Source organism: Anneissia japonica, unplaced genomic scaffold (assembly GCF_011630105.1).
Source record: "Anneissia japonica isolate Jap-2015-1 unplaced genomic scaffold, ASM1163010v1 scaffold7096_len229077_cov162, whole genome shotgun sequence".
Classification (NCBI taxonomy): Eukaryota; Metazoa; Echinodermata; class Crinoidea; order Comatulida; family Comatulidae; genus Anneissia; species Anneissia japonica.
Window position 1 is genome coordinate 176,228 of NW_022755880.1, and position 10,593 is coordinate 186,820.

The 10,593-nt window shown below is 35.6% G+C and overlaps 1 protein-coding gene across 1 annotated transcript in view; it reads left to right on the forward strand.

Annotated features, from left to right (window-relative positions):
* Positions 1-10,593, forward strand: part of LOC117123758 (polycystic kidney disease and receptor for egg jelly-related protein-like) — a 95,283-nt gene that overhangs the window by 57,817 nt on the left and 26,873 nt on the right. Inside the window, exons 17-23 of the mRNA XM_033269763.1 lie at positions 131-189; positions 965-1,121; positions 1,861-1,952; positions 4,550-4,802; positions 7,017-7,142; positions 8,230-8,404; positions 10,041-10,224. Coding sequence (XP_033125654.1) covers positions 131-189; positions 965-1,121; positions 1,861-1,952; positions 4,550-4,802; positions 7,017-7,142; positions 8,230-8,404; positions 10,041-10,224 — 1,046 coding nt within the window. The remainder of the gene's footprint in view (positions 1-130; positions 190-964; positions 1,122-1,860; positions 1,953-4,549; positions 4,803-7,016; positions 7,143-8,229; positions 8,405-10,040; positions 10,225-10,593) is intronic.

Genomic DNA, 10,593 nt, shown 5'->3' on the forward strand with positions numbered 1-10,593 from the left:
ATATATAATTATATTATAAGAAAAATGGTCCAATATTCCAAAAAATTCCACATGATATGCAACTATTCTCATTTCTTAATATATAATGTATTTTCCAAATTTTTGTTTTTATATTTCATTTTTATTTTAGGTAGTCTTCAAGTGCCACCTACAACTGATAGCATTAATGGTTCAGAATCTGTCAGCCAGGTAAAGTTGATTGAAAAAATTTGAAATCAGTTCCAAATGTTGTGGTCATCTGAATGTTACAGTTGAAATGAATGCATAAAATAAGGAAACTTAACATGACCATTTCCATTTCCGGGATATTTCCATTTCCAAGATATCTGTGATGTTTACAATATATTTTCCACAGGAAAACGGAATTGAATTCTAAGTAAATTCAATATTCCTATATAAATATTGAATTTACTTTGGGGGGGGGGTCATTCACAATCATCAACATGTTAACAATTTACAAACAGTTACGCTAGGGGCAGCGGATAGATAATTGTGTACATTGTGCATGTTGATTCTAAATAACCTGCATTATAGTAGATTTTTATGATCAATTATAATGCAACCAGGGATATTAGACATTTTTATGCAACCAAGTACTGTATAGTAGTACTTTGATTCACTACACAAAAAACAATGGCGAATGGTTTTGAAAATCAACATTTTATGTACAGCTTCAGATGGGAGGTAGAGGGTACAGGATAAGAGTACTGCTTGTAAACTTGCGAAAATGTTGATAATTGTGAATGGCCGACCCCATTAGAAAGACAAAATTTAAAAGAGATTTTGTCTTTCCAAGGTAAGTAATCTGGCAATCTACAGTATATTTATGAGAAAAATTATTTTGGATGTCTTAATCACTGCTATATTCCATGATTTCAAGATAATTATCATGGGAACCTGCACGGTCACTATAAGCTTCCAGTCGTTAAAGAATAGAATTCCAAAATGTTATTTTAATCTACAGATTTCGGAGAACAATAACCGGACACAAAGTGTCATTGACTCAATGATGGAAAATATTTTAAACAAAATGGTGGTTGGTCAGGAGAATGTGAGGGTTGATTCTACCGACATTACGGCAAGTTGCAGCCGGTCATCAAAAGATAATCTTAGAGAAAAAAGTAAGAATGCTGAGACTGTGGCGGCTCATTCAAAATGTTTGACATCCAATCAACCTTGCAGTTGCCAAAATGAGGCTTGCCGTTCCAAAACCAGATTCAGTGACCAAAAAATTAAACTTGACTTTTCAAATATATTCTTATTCTCCTCCTAAGCTTTAAAAAGATAGAACATTTTACTGGAATTGACTTACTATTGCTAAAGTTATGAGTAAAAGTATTATATGGCTTCTTTTTTTTAAAGAAAAATGGTGGACGTTCTTATGCTAATCTAAGTTTTAAAAATTAACAACAGTTTTAGGATGGCAAGCCTCAACTATTTCTGAGCAGATTTTAAATGTCTTTGTTATCTTTTTCACATGTGACATAATTTGGGATGCTAGCCACAAAGTGCATTCTCTTGTTACAGTTAAAATTAACCACAACGTATTAAAAGTAGCCTAAATATTGTGACAAAAATTATTTATTCTTTGGGTACCAAGAAGAAGCCAGTTCCGGGAGATCTGATTGGTTGATTTTTAGCTTTCATAACACATCATTGTATTTTGCTGTGTGTGGGAATCCATTGCCAGCTGTCAAAATTTATAATACAGTAGTATAAACATGCAAATATCAAATATAATTTGTAAGAGATGGATTAGCTACCAAGAGAATTTTTTATTGCTCGCTGAAGACTCATGTAAATCATGCTGGGCTCTCGTGGAGCGTTAATCATTGTTTGGTCTTCTGTCTTTTATTGTAGAAGTATTTGACCAAGGTGATGGTATTTCCATGACAGTGCCAAATATGACCAACTTCTTCAAAGATTTGACAGATGAACAAGTAGACATCCAGGTAAGATTTACGGGCATGTGAAATATCTACAGGGGGGTTGGGGGCACACACCCCTAAAAGAAGCTTATGCCTTCCTCCACCCAAGTTCCCCATTACAAATTAGCTTAGCAAAAAATTCATGCTAAAAGTAGTTATTTTGCCAGCCTTAACAGGCCTCACTTAATCATCAAGCCCCACTTAACCTTTAAGCCCCCAGCTCCCTCTCCCATGTCAACACTTCTATGCCACTGATCACAGGTACATGGGTCCAAACCCATCTACACACATATTTACAGTACCATGTTGACAGATGCATCATTCCCAAAGTGGGTGGGTGGCCCACTAGTAGGATGAATGGGAATATGATCGATCAAGTGGTGGGGGGTCTGGGTTGAAATTTAGAGGGGGTAAACATTTTTCCTAACAACCCCAAAATGGAAGGGGCTGCAGGGGTCCTTACTGGGAAAATTTTGATTCTTAAATGGCGGGAAATGAGCTTTCTCAACGTTTGAGTTGTTTTAAATTAATTTTAAGCTTCAAGGTTTTCAAGGTTTTCCCCTCTTGAAAATGGTCAGGAAAACTTCCTCATTCTTATTACAGTAAATAGACCTGTTACGTGTATATAAATACATAAACAAAATTGAGTAGCTGCATACATATGTTTTTTTCCATGGATCGATAAACCCAAAGAAAAAGGGGGTTTGGGGTGAATTCTGTCCCGGAAAATGTTGATTCCTAGGTGGCGTGAAATGAGCTTTCCCGACTTCTGAGGTGTCTTTTAATGACTTCTTCAAAATTCAAGGTTTTCTCCTCCTAAAAACGATTCTACGAATCAATGAACCCAAAGGAAAAGAGGGTTCTCTTTCTCCCCGGGAAAATGTTGATTTTTAAATGGCAGGAAATGAGCTTCCCCGACTTCAGAAGCGTCTTTTAATGACTTTAATTTTAAGTTCTTCAAAATTCGAGGTTTTCCGATCTTGAAAACGGTTGGGTAAATTTTTCTCATTCTTATTACAGTAAATAGGCCTTATTTGTGTATACATATCATTTTAAAAAATGAGTAGTTGCATACATATTTTTTTTTTTCAAGAATCGATTAATCCCAAAAAGAAAGAGGGGAAATTTTGATTTCTAGATGGTGGAAATAGCTTTCCCAAACTTCTGAGGTGTCTTTTAAGGACTTTTAATTTCTTGAAAGTTCATGGTTGCCCCCCCCCCCCCTCTTGAAAATGATTCCATGAATCTCCAAAATGAGTCATTTTCATTTTACTGTTATGGGTCACAGATTGTAATTAGAATAAAGTGTTGGGTACCATTGTAAAGCTAAAATGTTTGTAGTAGGATTTGAACAAATAGTATCAACCACCGCCAAGACTTTTTAGCAAATTTTAACACTTTTCCGAAGCTCGTTGAGAGTGTGTATGTGATCAGATTGACATGTAGTGAATATTCTGCAGTTGCAACTTTTGGTCTTAGGCTGCTCGGTTTTCAGTGATAAGGTTGTTTTATTGTGTCCGTCGATGTTTTGTTTGAGGTTCCCCATATAACTGTAGCTAATTTTTATGGTATTGCGGTTGAATATATGTCTCTTATACACATCTAGATGTGTATAAGAGACAGGTATTATATGGCTTCTTTTTTTTNTTGTATATGATATTGAAGGAAGTTAGCCGTTAACACTGCTGAATAAATATATTGTAAATCATCAAAGGTACATTTTCAGTGTTTATTAAGGACATGATGGAACATCTGATGGAACATCGTAGGCTACCTTGTAGTTTTTCAACAAATGAAGTCCTCTAAAAATTCATTGTGTAATAAAATGCCTCCGATGGGATTTGAACCTAGTGTAGTGGTTATGACGATCGCCTTGTTAGCAAGAGGTCGCAGGTTCGAATCCCGTCGGAGGCATTTTATTACACAATGACTTTTTATAGGACTTTATTCGTTGAAAAGCTACAGAGTAGCCTACGACGTTCCATCATGTCCTTATTAAACACTGTATATGTACCTTTGATGATTTATATTTATGTGGCAGGTGAATCCCATTGGGATTAGGAGTTAATTTTCCTATATAACCTACCATCTCTATGTTGGAGTAAAACAGAATAAATAACTAACAAATATATATATGTGTCTGCGGTAATTTCCAAAATCCGGGCTAAAGTGTACCTTTCTATATTAGAGGTGCAGCTAGTGCGAAATCAGCAGACCAGCTTTATGTATGTCATGTGGTATTAGCGCGGACTCTTATACCATGGACACTCACTAGACCTAATTTTACTGGGGAAGATGAGCGAAAGGTGGAGCACATGGTCAGATTAGTGATGTCTCGCATGATGATTTTACTCCACGGAAACCATGTGTTATGTTGTACACAAAAATACAACGGCATGAGAGATTTCAAGTGGGAGACATTTACAATGTTAATATTCATTTGGAATGTACTCTTTTGTGTTAAACGTGTAACATGCTTGCGGTGACAGACTTGTTAGTTTTCTGAAAAGTAAAACCAACCATGAGAACTAATTCCTCCATGAACCAACATATATGTAAAATGTAAACTATTGTTTGATTGGGACTCCTGTTGACAATAGTGTATCTGAATTTTATTGTAGGTTATTGCTCGTAAGAATAATCCCTTTCAGTACGATAACTCATCCAGTCTTGTAAGCGGTAGAGTCGTCAGTATGGACATGCTCAAAAACGGTAGTAGAATGGAGGTTCAGAACTTGACTGAACGGATTGAAGTTTTCATCGTACGAGACACAATTAAGCCTGCTGTAAAGGAAAATGAGACTACTGATGAAGTGAAAATGTATGGCAATACCACTGCACCTGGCTTAGACTTGACTGTCTTGATCTTCCAAAGTATGTTCGTTTAATTTTAAGTTTCTTTTTATTCAACGAATCGGTTATGTATTCACCGCTGCCTTTCTGTCTTTTAGCAAGATAATGCAAAAACTAATGAGTGGATAATCAAGTATAGGGCAGAGGTACTGTATGCACTCTATAGAGTGAATGCTCTAGTTAATATTAATTTGGCTGCCTTTTCCAAGGCTGAATTACAGATATTTACATCATCTTAATACTACTCCATAGAGTGGATATACCTCCGCCCTGTGCCTGAATACCAAAAATATGCAGGCCGTGTAGGAGCGATTCAATTATTTTCATCATAATCAGAATCAAATTTATTTGTCCTTTCGGAAATTTCAATGGAACACAATTGCTCTATACGTTCACAAACGTAGACACACATGAAAATAAAACAAACACATATACAGTAGCTTAAACTACAGAATATATATAACTGACTATCCTGCAGCCAGATTATAAGTTGTTAATTAAACGAATAGAGTTAGGCAAAAACGAATTGAAATATCTTGAGGTTCTACACATAGAATAATAAGTATAGACTTATGTACGTGGAAACCATTTAGCTTTCTCATGAAATATTATACAGATATTGCCTGCTTAGAGGTGTAATATAACATTTGATATCCCCGAGGGAATTATATTTTTTTCGAAGGATTATATTTTCCCGAAGCACTTAGCGCTGAGGGAAAATATAGTCCTGAGAAAAAATATATAATTCCCAAAGGGATACCAAATGTTAATATTACACCGATAGAAAAGGCAATATCTGTTATATTACATAGCCAAACATAGATCGTTTAGCCTAAAATTCACCGTTTGCTCTCCTTACCTAAGCGTAGAATGACCAAAAAACATAACGCGTTGAGCTCCGTTGTTAAATTTTCAATATGCAAAAGTAGGCCTAGACCTACTGTAGGCCTAATTTGATGATTCCTTGGCCTTACAATATTCACTGAGTGGGCCTACATTAACGGATGAATTCACAACAAATTTTGTACACTGAGAACCCTCTTTGTCAATAATTCTATCCAATTTGTCTTCGAGAGATTTAAACTTATTCGAAGTCGCCATTTTCGAAGCGCTAGGCTTTCCATATTCACAATTCATGAGCGATCGATCGTGCGCTCGACTAGCAATTCACTACGGGCGCAATGCGGGTGTAATCTGGTGACGTCAGATTTCCCTACGGGGAAATATAACATTTTCGATCCTCGTAGCGCTAGTCACGTGATGGCATTTCGACCAATCACATACTCGTATTTACATAGGCTATGTAATATAATCGGCTATAATACCTTTACTCAAAATGAATTTGCATTGTTCCGACCAGTTTAGCTTGTTATCAAAGTTTTGCCTAAGTACTTATTAGTAGAAACTATCTCATTTATGCTTGAGGGTGAAGAATCAAATTTCTGTCACCTTGACTTTGATATTTCTTCCCATAATGTACCATTCCACTAAATTTTATGATGATCAATTCCTTAGTTTTTGCATAATCTTACTTACAGACAGCAGTGAATAACCTCTTTTGGCAGAGGTAATTACATCAAAATAATAAAATTACTTGAAAACATTAAAAATCACAATATAAACACAAAGTTAATTGAATAAAATATAGAGAGAGGCCTAATGTTCTGAGACAACACTTTGGTATAAATTATTTTATGTTTTATCATATTAAAGAAACCTAACTCAACCAAAGTGGGCTACTTTCCAACAGGGATGGTAATATCCTTTCAATATTATTCTGTGCTCAAAATGAGCAAGTTAATTTCAAAATTGTATGTTATGATTTGTTGGTATTTTCAGGGGACAATACATCTTCTATGCAGTGGTGGCACCAGGGGGGGGGGACCAGACTGGTCAAGCCCCCGCCCCCATTGGACAGAGCTCGTCAGGCAGTCAGAGTAAAAAAGATATAAAAATAGGCCCAAGCCAACACATGTCTGTCACAGTCTGAGAGTGTCATTTCTGGCCATCCAGAGGTTCCTATTCTTAAAAAAATCTCATTTAGGAGAGGGAACCAGCCCTCTTGAACCCTTCCCCAGGCTCAGGCCTACAAGCTCAAGTCCCCCTATCGGACAGCTCAGTCCCCCAGAAAATATATCCTAGAGCCGCCACTGCTTCTAAGAGAATCTGGTAGGCCTATATTTAGCAATTAATTCTAAAGCCTAATTATTTTACTTTCAAATGTTACTTTTGTAGATATTGAACGTGATAGATCTTTATCTGTGAGCCTCACGTCATTGGGCCAGAAGAACATGGAAATTGGACAGAGTTACAACTACACAATATTCCTATACTTAAAGGCAAATAGTGCCCCAAAAGAAGGTGGATACAATTACACAAAACTTACATTTATATTTCATTTTCTCATGTGCTGACTATTGTTATACATCACTGTATCATGATAATGTAATATTTACATGATATTATTATTATTATTATTATTATTATTATTATTATTTGCCTCCCTGGGGGAGTATTCCTAGTCATGCATATAATCAGCACTGCTAATTTCATTGAAAATCATTTCATCTCCTACCAGGTACCCATATATACTCCTGGGTAATCATCAATGAACTTCATTACCTGCGAGTTAATAATAGAATTATTTTCAAAATCATTCTCACTGTTCACAAATGGTTTTTCTCCTGTTTCTATTGTTTTCTCGACCAACGTATCCCTACACATACAACACGTTTCTCTTCATCTGTACATTTCATTATACCACGTTACAACAAGAGAATTGGAGGTTTTTCATTTCATTTGGAATAATCTTCCAACTGACATTATAGATATCTCAGATCCTAATCTTTTTAAACGTGCACTCAAGACTTACTTGTTTGCCTAAGCCTCTTTTTGCTGCTTTTTCCTTTTGCGTTTTTTGTAGTTGTAATCTGTTTATTTGTCTTTGTTGTCTGTGTGACTGTGCTATTGTAATGCATGGGGTTCCTGAATAATGACTGATTTTATGCCCACCATTGCTTTCCTGAATTATTGAGGCTTGGCTTGCGCTTCATAACCGCAATTGAAAGGCGCAATATAAATACCCAATACCAGCTGCAGTACAAGTAAAAGGAGGCAAATGCAGATAAAGTATCTTGCAAAAGGGCACAAACAGTGTGATGAGCATCAGTCTCGAACCACAACCTTTCGAATTAAAGTTCAATGCCTTACACGCTGCGTCACATGCTTTTACACAATAAAGTATATTGCTATCATTTTACATCTTATTTATACTGGGAACAGATTTTTTGTTTTTATGGTCCTTAGATACATGTCAAGTTTTGCAATTATATTATGTTATTGTGTTGTTTGCTATATGTGATTCCGAAATAAAAGTTGAATAATTGAAATTATTTATTATTTTGATGTTTTTTAATTATTACTATTTTTAATTACTGTTTATTTAAAGATTATGGTCAGTATGACAACCTGTGTGTTCTAAGTGGTCAAACAGTGAAACCATACGAACGGTACTATGCAAGTGATGATGAAGCTTATCCAAGACCATGGAACGACACACATGACTACCTATCAGAAGTTACAGGTGACACCAACTGTTTCTACAGTAACAGTCTTCTCAACAGGTACGGGGATCCAAATCTTTTATTAGGGAGCCTTATTGCATGAGGACGGTAGGACGTAGAATGTAATGACGTCACTAAAAGTCATCTGCGCATGCGAGAATGTTAAGGTCACCTCTTTGAGTAGATTCTGGAACGCAATTTGGCCAAATCTGCGTATGCAGAGAATGTAGGACACCAGGTAGGACAGTCACGCATGAGTGATTCGGTTCTAGCGTCGCGTTGTTGCACAAATCGAAAGCTCCCTATTACCCTGACCAAGGAGTTATTCCTTGGTCTGTCTTGTGTGTTTTTAGCAGGATTATGCAAAATCTGCTAAATGGATTGTCATAAATTTATAGAGTGGTAGATATTGATATCGTGATCAAATTTTGGGATGAAAAGGTCAAATGACAAGGTGAAATGTCACTGATATTTTAAAAACTTTTTGTTAAAGCCCCGTTCCTGGCAAGATTTCAGTTGTTAAGAAAAATCTGATTTTTATATACTGTATGTTATAAAGATTTATAAATGTAATACGAAATTGCTAATTTAACTGAATTTAGACATTCCTAAACATGAAAAAAATGTAAAATAAGACTGAAATTTGATTTCTTTGTGATGCCGATGGATTTTTCATGTTTGATTTTGCGATAGATTCTGCAAAGAAATATAGTAGGCACCGAAAACATTAGCCTATCCAACACTGCTAGGCTAGGCCTAGCCTTACCTCGATTTAGGTTCTGTTATCACACATAAAAACGGCCGACATGATATTTTCCGTTGCTAGTATTGACACTTGTGAAATATAATATTTCATAGGAATTATTTCAAATCTGTTAAAAAAATGATTCTGACCGACATTTTGACAATTAAACAAACATATCTCAGGCCTACTCGATCGATCGCAGTGTGCGAGATGTGAAGTACAAAAACCAATTTCACTAGAGAGGGCGCACTTTATTGACTGTATAAAGTATGCATAAAAGCAAGAGCATTCCAGGGGATGCGATCTACAACCTCTGAAGTATTTGTCAAGAAAATGGCAATCTCCTATGAGACTATTTGTCCGTATTTCTCATTTTGTTTATTCTTTTGCGTAAAACTAAAATTTATGTTCAATTGTTTATAATAATTAGAGTAATGCATATGCATTTTTTCTAAAAAAACTCTTTTTTAGTGAAATTTTGCCGGGAATAGGGCTTTAAAACTTGGCCCCTAAGTATATTATGTATAATTTGATACCAGGGATCCCAAATTGAAGAAGTTCCATTCTGGGAGATCAGGTTATGTGAGCTTTAACACATTTAATTTTATTTTTGCTGCACATGATAACACCTGTCATTACCACAGACCTTTGTGAGACAATAAATTAGTAAAAACATGGAAATATTGTGAATTGAGGAAGATGGGTTATTTCCCAGGATGTACTTACCTGCAGGAGACTTGGAATCCCTGTGATATTTAGGCACGAGATTTGAACTCTCTAAAGTGTCTGCCCTAGTTTTATATGTGCTGTAGTTTGAAAAAAGTAATTCCAGTTTATATTCATGAAGACAAAGGCAGCAAATGTTGTTGCCTTATATTAAGTTCAGTGCAGTTTAATTGTCTTTATTATTTGCATTATGGCTCTCATCCTTACCTAATTTTGTATCTGTAGTTTGTCAAACAGTTCTTTAACAACTTTTTATGTGGGTGTACGTCACAAGATGGGACTCAACAGAACTGTGAATGGAACATCGGATGGCGGTTTTCAACAAATGCGGTTTGAAGCAACGTTCTTCATTTCTCAGTGTCTGTACCTAGATGAGACCTCAGGGGAGTGGCGTTTTGAAGGCTTAGAGGTGAAAATGAGCTGTGTTTACACTATCAAATTTTCTTTGACAAAAAAGCTATTGTATGGCCATATATCATGATGTGAATATATATATGGTCATGATGTGATGTTATCATAACCAATTTTATAGTCTGGACAGAGCAACCAGACTTACATTGCACTTTGGCCAACGTCATCCTATTTTCATGGTAGTCTATACTTTGATTACCAGCACTTTAAAGGGTTTATGAAAATGAAAGAAAGCTATTATTTAACTGCCTGTTTATTAATGGAGAATTTTTTTTCTCAAGCAAATTTTGATTGTAATTTAAAATAGAGTATACAAATCAAACAATTCAAATATGAAAATATATTTTTCAATTTTTCAGCTCACAAC